Below are 23,358 nucleotides of genomic sequence, written 5' to 3' on the forward strand. Positions count from 1 at the left end.
TTTATACTATTATCTTACTTTATTAGCGTATTAATATTTATTAACTATGAAATTTTTATCTTTTTAATAGCGATAAACTTTACGGCTAGATCGTATCACATCAACATAACAAGACAATGAAAAAATAATGAGATTCATGACAAATTAACGTTTATAATTAGTCTGATAAAGAAAAATTATCAAGAAAATCATGTCGAATTTAGAAGTCAATAATGGAGTTGCCAAAAGAAGATATTATTGTAGGGAGCTTGTAATGCCAAATTAACAGTCCATTAAAATGAACGGTCCTCAGTGATGAGAGGATCTTAGGCCCCAACACGTGAAAAAACAAAAAGGAGCGGCCACATCATCTTGTGCCACGTGTCAGTAACTCAGGGGGTCACCGTTACCCTCACAAACCCCACCAATCTTGTTTCTGTTCTGTGCATGGGCTCCCTCTGTTGCTATAAGACGCACCACATGCGTCGGGGGGAGAGAGAGAGAGAGGGTAGAGCGTATTAGCGAGAAGGAGAGGTCAGGATTCCTCGCAAATCCATAAAGAGGTTATCCTATCTTCTTCAACATCTTTCACAAGATTTTCCTCACACAACACACTCACACACATACTCTGTGTCTCGCTCTTTAAAAAACTCCGCAAATCCTTCTCTCTCCTCTCTCTCTCTCTCTTCCCCCTTCTTCTTCCTCTGTTTTTCATTGGTTTTCAACGCGGAAGCTGCAATCTGAGATGAGTTTCTGAAACTGGGTCCAAATACAGATTTTTGTTTTCTTTTTTAGAATTAGTAAGAAGAGGAGGAGGGAAAATGGCTCCCAGATCAGGCAGAGGCAAGGCAAACAAAGCCAAGGCTGAAAAGAAGAAGAAAGAAGAAAAAGGTCAGATTCCTATTTAAATTACTTAATAAAAAAAAAAACCTGATTTTTTGATTCTTCAACAGGAAATTTGATTATTAATTCATTTCTGTCTCTCACTTTTCTTTTTTCACTTGAGTTTGTGCAGTAGCACTGCCCAGTGTTCTTGACATTACTGTCATCACCCCGTATGATAAACAAGTCATTCTCAAGGTACTCAGTTTTCCGTTCTCTCCTAAAATATATATATATATATATATCTTCAGATTTTTTCCCCCTAAATTTCTTAATATAATTAATTTAGAATGAAAATCTTTGAAGGGTATCTCCACTGACAAGATACTGGATGTAAGGAGGCTATTGGCGGCGAACGCAGAGACATGCGACCTCACAAACTATTCTTTGTCTCATGAGGTGAGCATGAGCTTCTATCTTTTGTTTTATTTATTTATTTTGTTCATGAACTTCTTGTTTCGAATTTATTGCATTTTGCCTTTCGGGAAAAGATAAATCTCGCATTGATCGTACAGAAAACTGCTTTGATTTCAATTTAATCTTCCTAATTAATTTGCAGGTCAAAGGAAAGAGATTGGATGACAGGGTAGAAGTGGTGAGTCTGAAACCATGCAGCTTGAGAATGGTTGAAGGTAGGTGAAGCTCCCACACTAGTAATTCAGCATCAACCATTAGTTTGGTCACGTTTTATCACTCATTTATTAATTAAAAAGTCATCAATCATGTTCTACGATATATGTTGTGCCAAGAAAATCACAGAAACCGAAAAGTTGGTGGGGTTCCAAATTATTATTACTGACACTCTTTTCTTGAATAAGAAATAAAGAGTATAGCTACATGTATAGTATTATTTTACGGTTTTTCTTTTAAAGACTCATTTTATTATTTTTATTTTAAAATTTATAATTTTCAACGTATTTATAATTAATATGTAGATAAATAAATTATTTATAAATTTTTCTTAAATACATTTAATATTTTTCAAAAACAAAAGCATTAACTTGTAGTGTACATGATGAGTAGCATGCAAATTAGAATTAAAGAGCATATTTGAGAAGATAATTGTTTTTAAATATTCTTAAATTATTTTATTATTATTTATAAATTATTTATTATCATTCATTATTATTTACAAATCATGTACTATTATTTTCATATATTATGAGATTTTTAGTATCGAAAGGAACCCAACTCCGGCGACCATTTTTCATCTGAAGCGAAAACAGTTCCCGTCCTTCTCAGCAAATGAAGTACGGCATTAACCTTTTGCTTTCATGCCCACAAAAAAGGTTACATGTTACTGATGTTAGTCTTATGCTGAAAATCTATATTTTTCAGAAAAAGGGAAAAAAGACTAATGTCCAAGATAGCATATTAGCATTAGCAGCCAAGAATAAGTCTTCTCTGTCTATTTTGCCAGCGCACTGCACTATTTTTTATTTATAGTAAATAAAACATAACGATTTTCAAATTCATATGCCAAAGCAAAATCATAGATGAAAGGAATAATCATTGGTTTTGTCGTCATCGAGCACAGGGCATAAATTATCGTATACGGTGGCCGCTCTAGACAGTGCAATGCCACCCATATTCTTAATTTAGGTATAATTTAAGTTAAGATGAGATAAAATGAGATGAGATAATTTTAGATGAATTGAATAAAATATTATTTTTTATTGTTATTATTGTTTTATAATTTTAAAAAAATTAAATTATTTATTATATTTTATTAAAAATTTTAGAAAAAATTATAAGGATAAAAATGAGATGAGACGACAACTTCTCAATTTAAACGCGCCTTACTTATCTTTGATTTGCTGGAAAAAGGTTGGACACTTTTCCGTAAGCAGCGGACCTTGCACTCTTTTACCATTCTTCTTGTTTTTATTCTATTATATTCCTAAAGAATCGTGAACTTCCATCGCCCCCAGTAACCGAAATAATTACATCCATGTCATAATCTGACAGAGGACTACACTGAGGAAGCCCTGGCCTTTGCGCACGTGCGGAGGCTACTGGACATCGTGGCCTGCACTTCGAGGTTTGCCAAGCCCCGACGAAGCCCGCCAACACCGGATTCCAGGTCCAAGAAGAGTAGGGCCCAGCAGGCCAAGAGTCACTCTGGCCCACCCACACCGTCCGATGGACTGGCCCGATCATCGTCGTCGTCGTCATCAGATCCCTCCGTTTCTGCGGACAACCTCGGGATGGTCGCCGTCCACCCAACGCCGAAGCTCTCCGACTTCTACGAGTTCTTCTCGATCTCTCACCTCTCTCCTCCTATCCTACGTGAGTATCCTTTCTTTGTTCTTTTTGGGCTTTCGATTGATTTTCTCGGTGGTCAATCTGATTTCTCATAGATGGGAAAAAAAGTATGACTGTATAAAGAAAAATTATATTTTCGAGAGCACACTGATAACTCTTGCATGAAAAGGGAAGTGCTACGACTATTAAAGTGGTTTTACAAAATAAACTCACAAATTACATAAGATAAGTTACATATACTCTATAATAAAAATAACTTTACAATTTAATATATCACATCAAATTATATCAATTTATAAATTTATTTTTGTGAAATTTTGGTTGCGACTTTGTTATTTGATTAAAAAAATATTTTCAATCCTATTAGGTTATAATTAAGTATATCTCTCTTTTATACTTGTATACTTGGACCTTGTCTAATTACGAGGATGAATAAAATTTTCTTACTTATAAAAAAAAAATATATATATATATATATATATATATTTTCAATTACACGTCAAATAGTGAGAAAATTTACCAGAGTATAAAAAGATGCTTATGTTTTGAATGATTTATTGTAACTCAAATAGTTTAGAGTAAGTGACGTTTAACCGACTTGTAAGTAGTTACGGTCACGTCTTAATAATAATAGGCTAGTGGGAAAGTGGATAATGATTTAAAGTTTATTATTTTTGTTTTGCAGATTTGAAGAGATGTGACCAGAAGAATGTTGAAGAAAAGCGAGATGGGGATTATTTCGAAATGGAGGTGCTAATTGCTACTATTCACCTTTTTTTTTCCTTTTCTTTTTCAATTTTTTTGGGACTTTGGTACAATTGTTTGTCTGACCCTGAACATCTTTTATCCCGAGTGAAACTCCTAATATCTTTTAATAAATCACCAATGAGTCAATTTAAGCGTGGTTAAATTTTCCTTTTATAGCATTGGATGGCACTTTTCTCAAGTTGATAAGTTGAGTTAGATGACATTATTTTCTACACAAGATCTAAGTAAAAGTTGTTGAACATTGCCTACTGATGTAGTCGCTTATCAACTTGATCTTGAGTTGAATAGGGCGTGTTTTACAGTCTAGCTGCCACCTTTTAACTTACAATGGCTTTACAACATGCCATATTCTAACCCACACCGTCACCATTAGTAATCTACTTGAAATTGTTCTTGATAAAGTTGTCATTTAGGATGATGCATTACGACTACATGCACTTCAAGACATATAGTATGATATCTTTCTTCCCTTAACACTTTTTCTCCTTTATGCCTGCCTTTTTTTAATAATTTTGAATTGTGACTGCTCCCACCTACAAGTTAAGGTCTTTGAGCCTCAAAATAAAAATTCTTTGGAATAATGAAGCTTCAAATGCATGCAGGTTAAGATCTGCAATGGGAAGTTAATACGAGTGGTTGCATCAGTGAAAGGGTTCTATACCATGGGGAGGCGGTTTTTACAAAGCCACTCACTGGTGGATCTTCTACAACAGCTTAGCAGAGCTTTTGCCAACGTGGGTACTTTTATGTGTTAAAATTCATTGTATTTTGCTTGTTTTAATTCTATACACTTGTCTACCTACATTGCATATGAATTGCTCTAACATATAAGATGTTGGAAATTTATCTCCTTGGAATCAACTCAGAGTATGCCAATTGCATAGCTTATGCCAACTTGAGAAATTAGGTTGGGAATGGTATACAAATTGGCAAGAAATATCGGCTTAGAAGGCATGGTTTAGAAGAAATATTTTGAGAAACCTCATAACTTTGTCGGTATATAGCGAACTGAATCACCACATGTTGTAACTTATTTGGTATGATATACTTAGTTTCACCATAATCTTGAAAGCCCTACCAAAAACCAGGTTACAATTTTCTAATTCAATTTCTTTTCTGGAATAAATAGCTGAATTGTCATGGGAGAAGTTTAATTTTCTTCCATCAGTATTAATGTTCAAATTTGTGTAGGGTTGCATATCAACCAAATTTGTTGATTTCTGCTGAATAACCTTTGCCTGGTGAAGTTACCCATGTTTCTTTCTAATAGGATTCTGCTGAGTTTTGTTTCAGTTGGTTGAGATTTGACTCAAGTGGCATATTTTTCATCTGCTATACTATGTTGCTAATCTGTTTTGAATTAACCTGCCTAGTCTGTAACTGACAGATATGTGATTGATGCAGGCATATGAATCTTTAATGAAAGCTTTTGTAGAACACAACAAGGTCAGTTTCCCATCATAATTACCATTTTACACGTAAATGTTGTGAAAAGAAAAAATGTATAAGCTTTTAAATAATTCATCATGTTGTTTTTATTCCCTCCCTTTTCAGTTTGGTAATCTTCCATATGGATTTCGAGCAAATACCTGGCTTGTTCCTCCATCCGTTGCTGATTCTACGTCAGACTTCCTAATTCTACCAACAGAAGATGAAAGTTGGGGTGGCAATGGCGGCGGCCAGGGAAGAAATGGTGAATATAATCTTCGACCATGGGCAACAGATTTTTCAATATTGGCTCGCCTACCTTGCCAAACTGAAGAGGAGAGGGTGGTCCGAGACCGGAAAGCTTTTTTGCTTCATAGTCAATTTGTTGATGTCTCTGTCTTTAAAGCTGTTGCAACAATACGTTGTCTTGTAGATTCCACTATGCAAGCAAACAATTCACACAGTTGTCGGCCAGGCTCAGTCCTTCACGAGGATCGCATGGGAGATTTATCCATTATAGTGAAACGTGATACAACTGATGCAAGCACAAAATCTGAAGTAAAAATGAGTGGCAGTTGGTTTTCCAATATGTCCGACAAGGAAGTTGCTCAAAGGAATTTGCTCAAAGGGTTGACTGCAGATGAGAGTGTAGTGGTTCATGTAAGTACCTGTCTTCTGTGCTGGAAGGTTGGAAGTATGTGTGTTGAAAATATGAGGAATATGAATCCAAGTTTATGAATCTGATTAACAGCTGCCTCTACGTCATGCTACTTATTGAATTATTCATTTGCCCTTGAGTGTCACTGATTTCTCAGCTGCTCTCTCTCTCTCTCTGCATATAAGCCTAGTTTTATTTAAGCATTTTCAGTTTAATTTCTTTCCTTTGCAAATGCATGACTACCTTTTCCAAATTAGTTACCGTAAGCCGCATATGTTCTATGTCCAACCTTCTTCATTGAGGATAATATTTTTCATTGATATAAAGTCAGAGATGTCTATTCTACTACTGAATAATAATTTTTTTTGGTCGTCCTTGTCCTTGTAATGTCTCTTAACATCTAAACTTCATCATCCCTCACGACGTTGCTGGCTGATCTTTGTTTCATGGGTCAAAATTGTCTTAAGCGGTTGAAACTTTTGCAGGATACTCCTTCCTTGGGTGTTGTTGTAGTAAGACATTGTGGATACACTGCAACTATAAAAGTGATTGGTAATGTGAAGAAGGCAAAGTTTGAGACCCAAGAAATTGAAATTGACGATCAGCCAGATGGAGGAGCGAATGCTCTTAATATTAACAGGTTTGAACTATAATCTAATTGCCTCATTACTCAACAGTTTGGTTTTGACCTTTTGCAATTACATGCATGTATTGCCACACAATACTGTGGCAGGGATTAATAGTATACCATGCATGTCAGCCGCATCAGATCATTCTCCTGTCCTAGTTGTTACTAAGAAACCTGAGAAGCAGAAATTGATTGCTTATCCTCTCCTAACCACATGTTTGAATATTCAGATAGATTTGGTTGTCCTCATGAAAAGATGGCAAGTTGAGAAAAAATAGGGACTTAGTTCAGTTCCCTGACACTGTTATCCAGTCTTAGTTTTTAGCTTGTTTTTGAATCTACCGACTGTATTGCTTTTGAGAGTTAAGATATTGTTGTAAAGACTTTACTGTTGCATAATGTATATTACCCTACAGACTGATTGAATACAAAATTCTTTTACAGCTTGAGGCTTCTACTTCATAAGTTTAGTGCTGAGTCATACAGAGGAGGTTGCTCACCTCAGTCTACCTTGGATGGTTTAGAAACGTCTAGATGTCTCGTAAGAAGAGTAATTAAAGAGAACTTGAAAATGTTAAAGGGGAAACCAATTGATTCTGAGAGGTCTATCAGATGGGAACTTGGCTCTTGTTGGATACAACATCTACAAAAGAAGGAAACACTATTAGAAAAGAGTTCTATAGGCCCTGATGATGTTAATGAGGCTGAACCTGCTGTCAAAGGGCTTGGAAAGCAATTTAAGTTTTTGAAGAGAAGGGAAAAGAAACAAAGTACTGTAAATAGCACGTGGGATAAGGAAGAAAATGATTCTAGACCTGGCAATCTGCATGTGGAAACTGATTCGGGAGAGCTATGCAATGGGGAACTTAGCAGCACAGCAGGACTGGAGAAACTACTTCCTGAAGATGCGTTTTTGCGCCTCAAAGAAACTGGAACTGGTTTTCATTTAAAGGTTCCCTTGACATCTTTGTGATAAATTTTACATTATTGACATTCTTAATTTGGTTTCTAAGCCATTTATGCTATCGGGCGTTCTCATTTTGACTGGAATACTTTACAAACTAAATTTTGTTCTTTCTTTCCTCTTATATTTCACTGTTATTGTATTTTTTGTTCCTGTGTTGTTTTTTTGGAACTCGTATTGCTACTTGTCTACTGATATTGTTTCTTATTATCTTTTTGGCTAATTGATTTGATTTGCTTCTTCCAACAGTCAGTAGATGAGCTAATCATGCTGGCACATCAATACTATGATGAAGTTGCATTACCAAAACTGGTAACGTTCTTTTTATTAACTTTTTCTGTGTACTGAAGTTTACAAGGATCTTATGCAGGGTTATGAACTAAATCTCTTACTTTGTTAGGTAACGGACTTTGGATCACTTGAACTTTCTCCAGTAGATGGCCGTACACTAACTGACTTCATGCATTTAAGGGGACTGCAGATGCACTCTTTGGGTCGAGTGGTGAGAAAACAATCTCTCTATTTCTTTCTCCCAGGCCCACCACCCTGCCTCCCCTAACAACATTCTAGTCAAAGTTCCTCTGGTTTTGGTCCTTTGAAATTCTGTAGGATTTTGGAATAGCTAAATGTACAATTATTGTAGTGGGCTCTAATCTTATTGTGCAAATCAGGTTGAACTTGCAGAGAAACTTCCCCATATACAATCACTTTGTATCCATGAGATGATTACTCGAGCTTTCAAGCATGTCCTTAAAGCAGTTGTTGCCTCTGTTGACAACATTGAGGACTTACCTGCAGCAATTGCTTCATCCCTAAACTTTTTACTTGGATGCTGTGAGATGGAAGATGACCAAGAATTGAATGATGATCATCTTCTCAGATTTGAGTGGTTAAAAATGGTTTTAGCCAAAAAATTTGGTTGGACACTAAAAGATGAGTTTCTCCATGTGAGAAAGTTATCAATTCTCCGCGGGCTTTGCCATAAGGTATTTATCCCTTTGACTGCTCTTGTTGCTGAAGTTTAGTCAATGCATGATTTTCATTTGTATTTGTGATTCTTTTCACAGATTGGATTAGAGTTGATTTCAAGAGATTATGACATGGAATGCCCTTACCCCTTCAGGAAATATGATATCATCAGCATGGTTCCTGTGTGTAAGGTGTTAATTGGTCTCACTCTCCAATTCTGTTTTTGATTCATTTACCGACTCATTGGGCCAGCTAATAGTGGCCTGAAAATATCCTAAATATTTTGATAATCCTGTTTTTGATTTGATGGTGTTATCATCTCATTTAGGCAGCTAAAATTGGCTCCAACATATATTTGATTTTTGAATTTTTTTCAACAGCATGTTGGATGCTCTTCTGCTGATGGACGGAATCTGTTGGAGTCATCAAAAGTTGCTCTTGATAAAGGAAAGTTAGAGGATGCTGTTAACTATGGAACAAAGGTACTTTTCCACTCTCCTACTCAACCCATATCTTCTTTTCCTAGATAGAAAACAGTAATTTATCTCAGGATGTATTACTTTCATTTGAAGGCACTAGCAAAGATGATAGCTGTATGCGGTCCCTACCATCGAACTACTGCAAGTGCTTACAGTCTTCTGGCCGTAGTACTTTACCACACAGGAGACTTTAATCAGGTAACAAAATCTTTATTTTTTTGGCTTTATTTATGGGAAATAGAGCTAAGCATCCGTCTTACATTTTTTGAAGTGGAGTACTAATTGTCATAATGTGCGTTTTTGTTTTAAATGGAGATAATCTTCTTGATTTGCTCGAGTCATTTTCAGTTTCTAGAGTGTATGTAGGTTTTTCCTCTTGTATACTTCTCGTGTACTTGGGCTATGTCTATTCTTGGTAATAAAATCTCTTATTAATTATAAAAAAAAAAAACTAATCGTCATCGTTTAAGGGGCTCGTTTGAGAGTATTTTAAAATTCTGTGAATAATAGTGAAATAGTATGTGAATAGTACTGAAATTGTTTAAATTAAGATGCTTTATTGGGTTTTGGGAAATAAGAGAAAAATTTGAATAAAAATATTATAAAGTTAAAAAATTGTTTGAATATAATTTTTTGTTTTGAAGTTTGAAAAAGTTGTATTGATTTTTTTGTTTTGTTTTGAAGTTTGAATAAAAATTGTGAGAAGTTTTTTTTTTTGTTTTTTATAATTAATAAGAGAAATTTTATTCCAAGTAAAAGTAAATAGGCATAGCCCAAGTACATAGGATGTATACAAACGGGAACACCTACTTACAAGCTAAAACAGAATACAACTAAAGCAAAGCATTACAATCATTCCCATTCCTTGCAAGATTCTTCACCCAAAAACTTAAATTACCAAGGAAAAACTCCCTAACTTCTCCTAAAGAACGTTCACAATTTTGAGAAGTTTTGAGAATTTCTCATCTCATCTCATTACCCAAACATACTTAAATTAAAGAATCTAGATTCTTTTGTTTAGGGCAACAAAATGCAAAATTCTTGAGTTTGATATATAGCTGATGTAGGATTAAAGTATCTATACAAGTAAGTCAAGCCTAAGTATGCTTTACAATCTTTGGAATTTGCATTCAAATAATGACACACTTTTAAGATTTTTATTTTGAAGAATGAACAATTTCTCAGACCTACGCCATTGCGCAACCATTTTATAATTGATGTTACTGCCAATGGTCTTGTGGGCTGTCTTTAAATTTTGTTGTCACCAAGTCTCACCATGTGTGAGTGGTTGCATTTTTTTTGTTCTCTAAATTAAAGTTCTTTTCCCTTTCCTAGGCAACTATATATCAGCAAAAGGCTTTGGAGATCAATGAGAAAGAACTTGGGCTTGACCATCCAGATACAATGAAAAGCTACGGGGATCTTTCTGTTTTCTACTACAGACTTCAACACATGGAATTGGCTTTGAAGTAAGTCTAAGCTGTTTCGAACTTCTGCATTTAGCAAAAATAAGGATCTTTGCATTTAGTCATTCTAGACTAATGATGCTGTATACTACTAAATACAGAGATTCTGGTAAATCTGAATTTCCTATTAAATCTATCCATGGTTTCAGTATACTTGTAATTGATTCATTTCACGCCCTTTGGTTCTCTTGATTAAACCTATAGTGTAATTGGCAGGTACGTAAATCGTGCTCTGTTCCTTCTTCATTTTACATGTGGACTGTCACACCCAAACACAGCTGCAACATATATAAATGTAGCTATGATGGAAGAGGGCATGGGAAATGTTCATGTTGCTCTAAGATACCTACACGAAGCTCTAAAATGCAACCAAAGATTATTAGGAGCAGAACATATACAGGTCTCTCTCTCTCTCTCTCTCTCTCTCTCTCTCTCTGCATGCATATATGTAGATGTATTTATATGTATAACTGCATCACATGCAATCTTCTCCCGTGTAAAATGTTTTGTTTTACCTTACAGACAGCTGCAAGCTATCATGCCATAGCCATAGCTCTTTCATTAATGGAAGCATATTCCCTGAGTGTGCAACATGAGCAAACTACTCTTAAAATACTTCAAGCCAAACTTGGACCAGAAGATCTTCGTACTCAGGTCACAGCTTTGATATTCCCTGTGTTTATTGATTTTACTATCAGGCAGTATTTTCTACCTTAGTGTCTCTATTGCAATCTGTTCAATAAGATAACTTTGCAATATTTCAGATCAAACTGAAGGAATGGTTTCAGCCATTTCACCTTCGCTTTGGGAGGTCCAAATTTTTGTAGTTGATGTATCGATGCTGTTTGTTTATTAATACAGGATGCTGCAGCATGGCTTGAATACTTTGAATCAAAGTCCCTGGAGCAGCAAGAAGCAGCAAGAACTGGAACTCCAAAGCCAGACACATCAATTGCAAGCAAAGGTCACCTTAGGTATTGATATGGTATTCCCAAATTACTTAGTTTCAAATCGAATTATCATGTTTCGGGGCGCCAAAACCCTTGATCCTTTCTTGCAGTGTATCGGATCTCCTGGATTACATAAGTCCTGATCAAGATTCAAAAGGGAGTGATGCACAGAAGAAACAGCGGCGTGCAAAGGTAGGCAGATATTTTTTCTTGCTTTATCAGGATTTAGGAACATCGTGTCGATACTAATGTTCTTTCATGATCAGTATATAACCTCCTTGCCCCAACATAATCACCTACTTGTCATAGAGAGTAGGTTCAACTAAACTGTCTTGATGCCATTTTTGTTTGTTCTGGTCAGTGTTGGTGAAAGCGCTAGGTACACTGGCACCCTCTTTTATGGTGTTCTTTAGGAGTTTGTTTGTTAATGAGAGCAGTCTTGTTGAACTTCAGACATTCTGGGAACCTCTTTTGTCACATCTCAAGCTTTTAAGGTTGTTCTCAGAACATGCTAGAAATTATCTACCAAATATCTGCATATCTAGAGTCAGTCATCTAATAGATCCCCTAAATAAAGAAATTTACAATATTTCCTTTATGGAATTTAACATGCTTCTCATGATTTCATCTATAATTTCCCGGGGTTTTCAGTCAAGTGATAAAACCCATCAAGCACAAAATGATGCTACGGCGGATTGTGACATGTTCTGTAATGGCTCAGAAGATACTAAAGATACAACAGATAGAAATACAGAAGTAAGTATGGTTGACAAAGTTAAACCTGAAGAACCTGAAGAAAGTGGTGATATTACAAGAAGTGGACCAAAAACTGTAATTGGAATTGTTCAAGAATCTACTTCAGATGAAGGGTGGCAAGAAGCCATTTCGAAAGGGCGGTCAGGGAATACTACAGGCTGGAAATTTGGGCGGAGGCGACCAGTTCTTGCAAAGCTCAATGTTAACAATTCTGAATATTCGAATTTTAAAGAAAGCGGCTATAGGCGGGACCTCATTTCACCAGGGCAAAAAACAACTCCAAATACTATCTCAACTGAGTTGTCTTCATTGAAGCAGTCAAAGGCTATTAGCTTGAGTTCTAGAGATGATTCAATTAATCCCCAGGCAAAAGCTCCTGCTTCCAAGGTTCCCTCCAGTCCAGCAACTCTTACTTCCTTGGCTTCAAAATCTCTTTCTTACAAAGAAGTAGCTCTGGCACCTCCAGGTACCATTCGAAAACCATTACTGGAGAAAGTAGAGGAGTTAAACGAGGAAAAAACTGAAATCCAGATGCTCAACATTCCACATGAGATATCAAAGGATGAAGAAAGCAGCAATAGCTCTCTAGTTGAAGCAATCCCAAAAGATGTTGAGGTTGAAGAAGATCATGGAAAAAGCGATCAAATGGAACATACCACCCCAAAACTTGAAGAGGTTTCATGTTCGTCAGATCAAGTAAAGCTGGTAGAAACAAATGGGAGTAAGCTTTCTGCTGCAGCTGAACCATTTAATCCAGGATCACTCCCCATGCCTAACCATGCTGCAACAAGTATATATGATGTAAACATCAGTCAAGGCATGCTTGCAGAACCTGCTCTTACTCCAGTTATCCACAGGATTCCTTGCGGACCTAGATCACCTCTGTATCTGAGAAACAATTATTCTTTCCGCATGAAACATGGCTTTCCGAGATATCATACCCGTGGCAAGGAAAGAAGTGGATTTGGGCCACCAAGAATCATGAACCCACATGCACCCGAGTTTGTACCTGGGAGAGCTTGGCAAACAAATCCTGGTAATGCTAATCCTAACATTTCAGCCGAGTCAAATTCTATGTTTGAAACATTTAGGGCGGAAGAGGAAAAGCTGGATGATAAATCCAATAATGAAGTTAAACATAGTGATTCAAAAAAGAGCTTCACCGAGTCTGAGAAGTCGGAGCTTGTAAGTCAGATATTGCTTAGTTTGTTTGTACAGTCAGCTCAGCAAAATTCGGATCCTGTGGAGGAGCCTGCAGTTAGCGAGAAGAATTTTGGGTGTTCAGGGAATTCTTCCGATGCAGTAGCAAACGACAGTGCAATTATAGAAATTCTCGACGGGAATGAGGGAAAGGATTTGGTTTCTCAAACAGGTGATGGTAAGCAGCTGGAAATAATAGACGTTAATAAGAAGACTAATGGGGATGATGAAGGGTTTATAGTTGTCCCAAAGAGGAGAAGAAACAGGCAGCAGTTTAGGGATGGTGTAACTGGGTTGTACAATCAGCAATCTATCTGTGCTTCTGTTCGTTAAAGAGTGAGGAAGACCCGAAATGGCATTGCCTATTCCCGGATTGCCTCTTCCTCTTCCTCTATAAGTGCTGGTCTAGTGAATTTGTTTGCATCACAGCACATATTATATTAAGGGAAGTTTTGGTCATACTCGATTTCATTCTATTGGTTTATAAGTTCACTTGGGACGTTATAATAACCCTTGTAGAAATTTCTCTCTTCTTTAGAGATTTTAGCTGATCAATAAAAGCTAATTGGCTAATACCATGATTTCCTTCTACCTTCCACCTTCTACCTACTACATGATCCGTTTCCTTCAACTTATTCTTTCTATATTCTCTGCTAATCCGATGCTTTGATGAATTGAAAAATGACTATTGTACACGTATCTTGAGGTGTTGTTGTTCCTGGTAATTAACAACCTTGGTAATGATGCATTTGAAGTTTTGGTGCTGCGCTCAACAACCCTCCCCCCCCCCCCCCCCCCCCCCCCCCCCCCCCCCCCCCCCCCCCCCCCCCCCCCCCCCCGTTTCCAGTTTTTTTAGATCAAAACCCACTCATAATAAATTAATACTTCCTTGGGATCAATCTCTGCAGATTTTAGATTTCTGCAATGAAAACTGAAAAAGCAAGACACAATTCAATTCAATATACTCAGTCCAGAGTGTGTTTTATTATTTCTGGAAATTCTTGTATAATATATGGTCCATTATGATACGGATGTTTGCCTGGGGCCCTTTACCCTACCCGGTATTAAAATCAGAACTGATCTCTGGTTATTTCTGACCTGTTTAACTGGAGTAATTAAGAAGATTGAAAGTAGTTTAGGACAAAATGACTGTACATATATATATCTCAACAAGACAATTATATATTATCTTGGGCAGAAATCACATTAAAAATTATATGATTATGGTATCGTGTGTTGCAAAAGCTGCAGAATATTTTGAATTTGTCACAATAATGTTCGTGGACAATAAAAGACCTATATATTATATGCTCATGCAAAACTGCAGTTATAAGTGATGCATTTACTCGAGGCAGTGCCTACAGTGCTTGACCTCAATCTTGTATTTCACTTTTCTTTTCCTTTTTTGACAAAGTTAAACCAGTTACTACTAAATATTATTAATTATCTATCTGCAAAGCCAGTGTAATACGGTGGTTATTAATCCCAAGCAGTAGAATCACAAACATGTCAGAGGCTGCAACGACCAAGATTCTTTGCCATTGATGAATAACTGCATGCGATTTAGCATTCATAGATCAGTTGGCTACCTTCCTGGCATATTTATGTCTTCATCAATCTCTCTCACCCCCCATGTCGTGTTCTATTCACATATTCTATATTGACCTGCAATCCAAAGATAATTATGAAAATGGGCAACATTAACTTCAACAGAATACGACAGGGGCGGAACTAGGATTTGGTGTGTGGAGGGGGAGGGCGATTAGTAAAGTGTGTCGTATGTATGGGTGAACAGTAATCGACATTTAAAGTAGAAAGTATGTCACTGACATTTAACATTAACCATATAAGATTGTTATATAGGGACAAACTAAATTATTAAAATCACACATCTAAACCTCTTACTTGAGCTTCATCGAACTCAAGTGAAAGATAAAAATTAAGATAGAAATAATCATATAAGATTTTTTGAAACAAATGATAAAAATTAAGTAAACAAAGATAAACTTTTTTGTTGAATCTAAGATTGAATATTGTAAAGCCTCTATAATCTAGATAGAAATAACTATGTGAGATTTGTTGCATTCACTCCTAAATAGTAGTTATATATATAATATATGTACTTATTAACAAAACTAATTCAAACAAGTTAGCTAATGGAAGACTTAAAAGGAAAAGTGTAAATAAATAGGAAAAATGAGGTTGTAAATTTACCAAATAGCTTGTAAAAAGAGACCAAGATATTTTATTGCCAATTATGAGATGTAAAAAAAAAAAAAAAATGAGAATGTGAGATTTTATTAATAACAACAAATAGGTGTAATTATGAAAAAATTATTAAAAAACTAAAAGAAACCTAGACAACTAAGTACTAAATGAGATTTTTGAAAATGTTTTGGGAGGACGAATTATCTTTATATTAGGATATCTTTGAAAAAACCATATACTAAACCATATTTTTGAAAAATTTTGAGAGGGACTATCATAGGTTCGCCCCTGGAATACGATATATAGTCCAAATGCAACATCTTGACAATTAATTCTTTTGTTGCATGGCTAAAGACTTTTTTTTTTATACGTTTGGGGAGGGGGGGTTTCGAATCCAATACCTCCATTTTGAAGGCTAGGGTTTATGTCAATTAAGCCACAGGCTCCTTTTAGTGCATGGCTAAAGACTTGAATGCATGTGTTTATTTCCGTCTTCAGTTTTGTGTTCTCTAAAGTAGGAATTAAGCTTGATTAGTTCATTGTATTATGCTAAGCCAAGTCATAATTTGCTACGCACATTCATTAAGCAAAGAGTTCAACATTCCACTTTTTTTATTGACAAAAACCTCACATTCACACAAAATTTCTGTGTTTTTTTTCCCAGACTCCTAAACAAAACGGGCAAGTTTCTCTTAAGTCGTGTTTTCTTTTCTCCTCCATGTACTCCCTCCCCTACATATATACATGTATCTTTGCAACTATAAGGCTTATCGAGAAAGCATGCAGTTGCCAATATATTCACGCCAATCCACAAATAAAGAACACAGTTTTCCACAAGAAGGATAGCTTGGTCCATTGGAAGAAAGAGAGGACGTTGGAGAGTGGAAGATGGTTCTCATATTGAAGGATATCGATCCTTTTTTTATTTTTTTTTTTCCCTTTCCTTTTATGGCCAAAAAAAATAAAAGCTTATTATTTATTAATACAAAAGATATATAAAAGCAGTGGGGACATGTCACATCTGAGTGGGTTATAACCACAAGAAGGATAAATGGCTACCTAGCTAGAAGGGTAAAAATTTAGAGGTGGTGGTGATGATTACTCTCATATTGGATTTTGATTTGAGATGCCATATTCTTCAACAGACGAAGGTTTCTCGATTACGCAAAGATAATGGAGTGGACCCAAAATGATTGGGGAAATGATGTTGTTCCCATTTTGTATGTTTACTTCATATGAGTCCCAAAAAGTGCTGATGCCTCTCTTCCGAGTGGAAAGTTTTACTTTAGGTTCAATTTATGGAGAGGAAGGGAGTGGGGTAATTTGGGAGAGAGGGCTACCAAAATACCATAGCTAATTATGTCAAGCCAACGTACGTATAACTGTATAAGGTGTTACCAAGTCAAAGACCAAAGGAAAGTGATCGCTGCATGATCAATAGGAGTACGTACTAATTTGAAACCAATTAAGATCCTTGAATTAGTTGCATTATGTTTGCACTAATTGGTCTCTTCTCGATGAAGAACAATCCTTTACTAATTAGTTTTAATTAGTTTATGTAATATGTGTTGGTTTCTCGCCACATAATCTGATTTTGTTCATATATAAAAGTCTATATTAATTGAACAAAGTTAGGTATCGTTTGATTATACAAATCATCTCATTTCATTTTATCTGAGTAACAAAACGAGACCTAATCTAATTATTTAAAATGTTCATAAGAAAGTTGTTTGCATATTGCAATCTAGGATAGAGGTCCCTAAATTATCATTAATTATCACTATTATATAGAAAATAAAAATGAAAATACAAGACTTGTGTTTAAAGTGCCCGTATTCTCAATATGAAAAATAAGATAGAACCATGGTAGTGGTAAATTATAGATAGGATGTATTTGTTTGATCTTGCCTTCTGGTTAAACTTAAAAAGGTCAATCTTTCAAGTAGTCCTTTGATATCCAAACACCCATGACTTTGGTACCACTTGTAACGGACACCCAACACTTGTCCCCAAAGCAAAAGTCATCCACTAAAGAACATTACAAAGCCTAAGCTCCTTACTTTGAATGATTATCCACATGATCTAATACCCACTTTTTTTTCTTTTTTCTTTTTTTAACTTAGTGGGTTGTTTGTTGAGTTTCAGAATATTGAGTTTAATTTGTTAGTTTGTTAAAACCCCACTCCAGCAAGCATTTTTCTTTGAACCATAGTCTATTTTCCAATCATGTTGTCCTCCATAGATGCCTCGTATGATTGAGTGTTCCCTTGGCATCTTCCATGGTTTTCATGGGATCCAAACAGATGACATCTTATGAGTGACTTTTGACTATAGAAAAGGAGATGGAAAAAAAAAAGAGTATTACTAGGTACAAGCGAGTTCGCGCACCAAACCGCATGCCGATGCTGACATAACTTTTTTTATTGAAAATAAAAATAAGAAAAGAAAAATTTTGAGAAAAGAAAAAGTCATTTGTCTCGTAAAAATTATTTTCGTCTTCAATTCGTACAATTTCATTAAATGAATGTCTTACATGTCAGCATAGGTAATAATTTGGTGTCCGAACTCACTTGCAATACGACTTTTCAAAAAAAAAAAAAAAATACCAATATGTTTGTGTTTCTGAATATTGAAAAGCATAGCTCATAGTGGGCATATATTTATTAATCACATGGATATCATTAAGGCACGTGGTCGATGCTTAATAATTTTATAGGTTGACTCTTTACAAGTATGATGATAATTCTTTATTGGGAATTTTAGGCAAAACATGACAGATTATTCTCATTGCTGTATTACATTCATTCCATCCCACGTCATATATTATTTTAGATCTTAATGTACCAAAAAATGTTATCCATTTTTTAATAAATTCATAGGTTAATTATTTGAACTTAGTTTTTGTTTTCATAAAAAAAAAATAACACAACTCTTTCATTCGTTGTATTTAAGTTAAATTAAGGCTATATTTGGAACACAAACTCATGTCAACCCATATTGTTGAATCTATTACTTTTTAAATTTTTTTATAAAAATTTAAACTCATCTCAAACTATTTTATACATTTAAACACATATATCAATCTATTTAAATTCAAACATATTTATATAAGACTGATAAAATATTATTATTTACAAATTAATTCAAATCATTTAAAATTATCTCAATATTTAAACGTAGACTAAGCTGAAGATTCCATATCAAAATCGATTTTTCTTTCTTTTTATTGAACATAAAAACATAAAAGAAAAAAAACGAATTAAAAAAAGGTTGTAGCACAAGCACCGGAGAACAAAGGTAATAGTGCCCTGTTACAAATCTTCATCCCTTTCTAGCATTAATTAATTAAAATTGCTTGCCCTCTAATCCAACCGCTAATTTCTTTCATCTAATGGGAACGTTGAAATGGGAAAAAAACCGAAAGAAGCAGCAAAGAAAAGTAGCTGAAATTGTAAGGAACCCTCCTGCAAAAGTAAAGGAACAACAAATGTCAAGATATCCAGAAAAAACAGACCCCAAAAGCAATACAAAAACACGAAGAGTAAAGCAAAGAAATTACGAGGAACCAAGCTAAAGTGGACCTAAAACAAGGCAGGAGAAGCCTTTGTCCATAATGTCAAAGTACAATCCCTCACGCAAACAAAGGGGGGAAAAGCCAGAGAAAAATATGGGAAAAAGAGAACGAAATTTTTCCCCCATTGATTCAACTCTCCACCGCCACAATGGCACACAAGTAAACAACAGCACAGAAGAAAGAAGAGAAAGACAAACATTAAGGCAGAGATGACAAGGAAGAAGAGAGAGAGAGAGGTGTCCTCTGACGAGAGTCTGACTAAGCAGACTCTGTGGTTCCTGTCTGTGTAGTCTTTCACATCGGTTCTTGTTTCAATGCCCCGCTGACCCCGCGTGAATCATCATTGAATGCCAGCTCATTCTTCATTCATTGCTCCATTTGTTTTCATTCTCTGTTTTTTATCAAAGTTTCAAACTAATGTTTCATTTCCACTACTTCCACTCTTATTTAGCTTATGAAAGGAAGCAAATCCCTGCCATAAATGTATCCACAATTTCATTATTCATTTCTAGCGGATTTGCTTGCTATTATTGAAGCAAATACTTGTAGGGCCACATTAATATGGACCTTGTTAAGAGTCCAAGATATGAGTTTAAGACAAGAGGATCGATCTGCAAGAAAATAAGTCTTATACAAATATATATATATATATATAATATATAACATGAAGATGATGGGTACTCGGGGGTTGCCTGGTGCTTTCTATGAAACTCAAGCGCAGGAACACATTGACTTCAATGCCACTATTTTTTTTTTTTTAGCCTAACATGAATGAGAATAAAAAAAAAAAAAAATGGCACCAACTCCATGTTTTAGACCGAGTGGAAGTAGTAATAAAACACGTCCACAGTACAAGGTAATTATATTACATGCTTCTCATCTGAGCTCCTGATGATCTACCCGTATGCCTCAGTCTGACATTTCCACCACACAGTACCCCCAATAAATCAGAGCACCCCAAAGGGCCAAAACTCGAGGTTGAAAAAAAATAAAGCAAGTACGTGAAAGTGAAAGATAAAATATATGTATTTATATGTTTTAAAGCAACCCTTTTTCTCTCTTATAGCAGGTATAAAACCTCACGTTTCAGCCTCCCTTCCCGCTTTCTTTCTGACCAGACACTAATCTTTCTCTCTCTCCGTGATGGCTTCCAATACCAGCAACTGCAACGCCATCATGCACTTACCAACCTATGCATCCGACCCAACCTCACCCAACACCACCTTCGTCCAAGCCGATCCTTCAAATTTCCGGGCTGTGGTTCAGAAACTAACCGGAGCCCCTGACGACCCTTCTGCTTTAAAGCTCCCTCTCACCCTCAAACCTGCTCACCACCACACCACCCCTAAACCCACCAACACAACCGCCGCCGCCGCCGCAGAGATGGGTCCCAGAAAACCCACCTTCAAGCTCCATGAGCGCCGGCACGCCACCAAAAAGCTTGAACTCAACATCGAACACGCTGCCACCTTCAACAAGCACTGCATGGCCAAGCCCAGCTTCAACTCCGGACCATCATCGGCACCATCGGCTTCTTCTTCTGGGTCTCACGTAAGGCCGATGATCTTCTCCCCAGTGTCTCCTTTGGAGTTATATATATACGGTCGTGGCAGCCCGAGGACGCCGCGTGAGGTGGAGGAGGAAGAAGAGAGGGCCATTGCCGAAAAAGGTTTCTATTTGCACCCGAGTCCACTCAATACCCCAAGAGGGTCTGACCCTCCTGAGCTTCTGCCTTTGTTCCCCCTGCATTCTCCTAGAGATCTGAATCACAATTCGTATTCTCATTAATAATCTTGTATCAAAGTAATTATAGTTTTATGGATTTAATTTTCTAATATCAATTGAAATATATGTTTCGTTAATTATTACTCATTCGAGTATTGATTAATTAGTTTTATTTATTTCTTTATTCATGTCATTCCATTCCATGCAATTTGCATTGCAGCTCTGAACGAAGAAGACGAAGAAGAAGAAGAACATTTCTTTTAAGAAACAAAACAATTATTATTTTACGTTTAAGTTATCGACAAGGCTAGCTGAAAATTGAGGCCGTCGGATTTAGTGACTGGCAGAGATTTAGGGAAAGGCAACGAGGCACTATATTTGACGAAACAAACGGCTAGGATTTGTAGTTGGGTAGTTAATACGATGTTGTCACGAGTATGATGACATTTAGTGTAAAGTGGCTGCTCTAAATGCATGGGTCTGATTCCTCTGACGCAGGGTTATTAGTTCAAAATTTGAAGGATATAGCCCAATCTTTCACCGTCGAGATATGGACGGTCAGGATGGGTGATTTCCAAGTGACGAAAATGAGAGTTTACTTGGAGTGTCGAGTCATGGTGGTAATTTGCAAAAGGATTGATACACAGCATATTTTCATAACATATTTTATAATAATATTGTAATATGATGGTATTTTTTAAAATAATATTATTTTTAAAAATTATTTTATAAAATTATCTCACATTTAACATATTATAAAATGTGTTATATATAAATCATTTTTCAATTTGTAAAGGATTGAAAAAGCGGCAGTCTTTAGCCGTTGTTGACCTTTTGCCTAAACAAAACAAAATAAAAATGCTTTATGAATTTTCATGAGAAAGACATTTTGTAGCCTTGAACAAAATATATGAAAAGAATACAAGAAAAAAAGACATCCTCTAATTCCATGCTATTGCGTATAGAATTTTTGAAAAAAAGAAAGAAGAAAAAAACAATGCTATTGCGGTTTCTCTTTTTGTTTGTACTCGATTTTCTTTTTGGAATTTGTCGCAACAACTTCTCCTCCTTTAACCAGTAATGCTATTATAAAATCTCTACACTACACATCATATAAAGAATGAATACATGTTAAGAAGATGAGATTGGTATTTATTATTGTATAATTTAGATCTTAATTGTTCTTTTTTTTTAAGGGGGGGGCGCAACTCGCAAGCTTGCCGGAGGTGGCTTTGGGCCTTTAGAGCACTAGTAGCGGTCTAGTTAAAGTTTGGCTAAATTTAGACTAGAAAATTCACTTTTATAAATTTAACTATCAACTTTTCAATAACACTAAATAACAAATTCTCTAAATCTATTACAATTCTATAAAAATATTGACTCTAGGACAACTGAATAGTATAAGATCAGAATCCGCATTACTAAATGAACGAGGACACAAAAAAAAAAAAAAAAAATACCCAAATCAGATAACACTTCCTTCTGTCTTTTCATTTTACATATAAAGGCTTGTACGTTCTACATCACCCGCAATTGGAAACCAATAAAACCTCAACTCAACAACTGAAAACCAAAATATAGTATTATCTTGCTAAACCAAAATGACCAAAATCTAGAACTTCAAGTACTGCCTGTACTGGACCCAAAATGGAGAAAGAAATGGGAATAAATGGAAAATAACTTGAAGTACTGCAACCAAACAATGGAATGGAAAAGGAAAAAAGAGTAAGGTATATAAATCCGGGTCTTGATGCAAACGAATCGGCAAAGAAAAAAAAAACAGTGTTCGGCAACAATGGGCCTTACCAAAAGGCGTTCGGCGGCGACGATAGTAGAAGAAAGGATCCCGCTTGACTTTGTGCAAAGTTGGTTTTGTGTTCAACTCGTAACCTTGGGCAACGATGGTGTAGTGTATTCATAGAACAAGGAACCCGTTTTGTGACAAAGGAGACTTCGCACGGGAGTGAGTGAATTCTAACGAGAATAATATTTTATGGCCAAAAAATAATTTGACCAAGGATTTGGGCTAGCCAGATTTGGCCAGCCAAAATCATGATGACTTAAATTATTTTACACTTGCCTAGGTTGATGTAGAAGTTTTTTTTAAGTAAACTAGCTAAAATTTGACTATACCTAGTTCACTACTAATGCTATTATAAGGAAAATATTCTAGTAAACCTTGAGGAAGTCACACTTTTTTATGACCGAGGTTTACGTGAAATTTGAAATTCAGATAAAAAATTAAAAATTTTCAAAAATAAAGAGTAATGATATTGGCAGTCGTGAGTGTTAAGCACTGCGCAATCATTTTGAAAATAATGAATAAATATGAGACCCACATAAAAAAAATCTAATTTTTTAATAGTAGACTATACTCTTTTTCAAAACACTTACACACTCCACTATTATATCTAGCATTACTCATAAATAAATTATAAATAGCTAGTAAAAATGTCTAA

General features: G+C 35.7%; 2 protein-coding genes across 6 annotated transcripts; both read left to right on the plus strand.

Annotated features, from left to right (window-relative positions):
* Positions 1–426: 426 nt before the first annotated feature.
* LOC121257667 (protein TSS) lies at positions 427–13,965 on the plus strand. Of its 5 annotated transcripts, none has more exons than XM_041158814.1 (24): positions 427–542; positions 755–870; positions 995–1,059; positions 1,168–1,260; positions 1,421–1,493; positions 2,830–3,150; positions 3,812–3,876; positions 4,497–4,628; positions 5,299–5,340; positions 5,449–5,982; positions 6,466–6,620; positions 7,053–7,560; positions 7,822–7,884; positions 7,973–8,074; positions 8,244–8,558; positions 8,640–8,732; positions 8,922–9,023; positions 9,114–9,218; positions 10,356–10,489; positions 10,703–10,886; positions 11,009–11,140; positions 11,348–11,460; positions 11,547–11,628; positions 12,088–13,965. In XM_041158814.1, exons 2-24 carry the CDS (start codon positions 801–803, stop codon positions 13,723–13,725), a joined length of 5,121 nt encoding a protein of 1,706 aa, XP_041014748.1. In that variant the 5' UTR covers positions 427–542; positions 755–800; the 3' UTR covers positions 13,726–13,965. The 5 variants fall into 5 exon arrangements, with proteins under 5 accessions (XP_041014748.1, XP_041014738.1, XP_041014757.1 ...); XM_041158823.1 differs by having other exon boundaries at positions 485–542; positions 775–870; XM_041158804.1 differs by having other exon boundaries at positions 482–870.
* Positions 13,966–20,181: 6,216 nt separating this feature from the next.
* Positions 20,182–21,036, plus strand: LOC121261075 (VQ motif-containing protein 11-like). Its single transcript, XM_041163237.1, has one exon. It carries the CDS (start codon positions 20,318–20,320, stop codon positions 20,960–20,962), a length of 645 nt encoding a protein of 214 aa, XP_041019171.1. The 5' UTR covers positions 20,182–20,317; the 3' UTR covers positions 20,963–21,036.
* Positions 21,037–23,358: the final 2,322 nt, after the last annotated feature.

This window comes from Juglans microcarpa x Juglans regia, chromosome 1D (assembly GCF_004785595.1).
Source record: "Juglans microcarpa x Juglans regia isolate MS1-56 chromosome 1D, Jm3101_v1.0, whole genome shotgun sequence".
Classification (NCBI taxonomy): Eukaryota; Viridiplantae; Streptophyta; class Magnoliopsida; order Fagales; family Juglandaceae; genus Juglans; species Juglans microcarpa x Juglans regia.

Bases quoted from the DNA above. Each gene is read 5' to 3' on its own strand.
- LOC121257667 (XM_041158814.1), top strand. From the start codon at position 801: ATGGCTCCCAGATCAGGCAGAGGCAAGGCAAACAAAGCCAAGGCTGAA. The intron at 4,629-5,298 runs GTGGGTACTTTT...TGATTGATGCAG, and splicing joins TTAGCAGAGCTTTTGCCAAC to GCATATGAATCTTTAATGAA. The intron at 7,561-7,821 runs GTTCCCTTGACA...TTCTTCCAACAG, and splicing joins GAACTGGTTTTCATTTAAAG to TCAGTAGATGAGCTAATCAT.
- LOC121261075 (XM_041163237.1), top strand. From the start codon at position 20,318: ATGGCTTCCAATACCAGCAACTGCAACGCCATCATGCACTTACCAACC.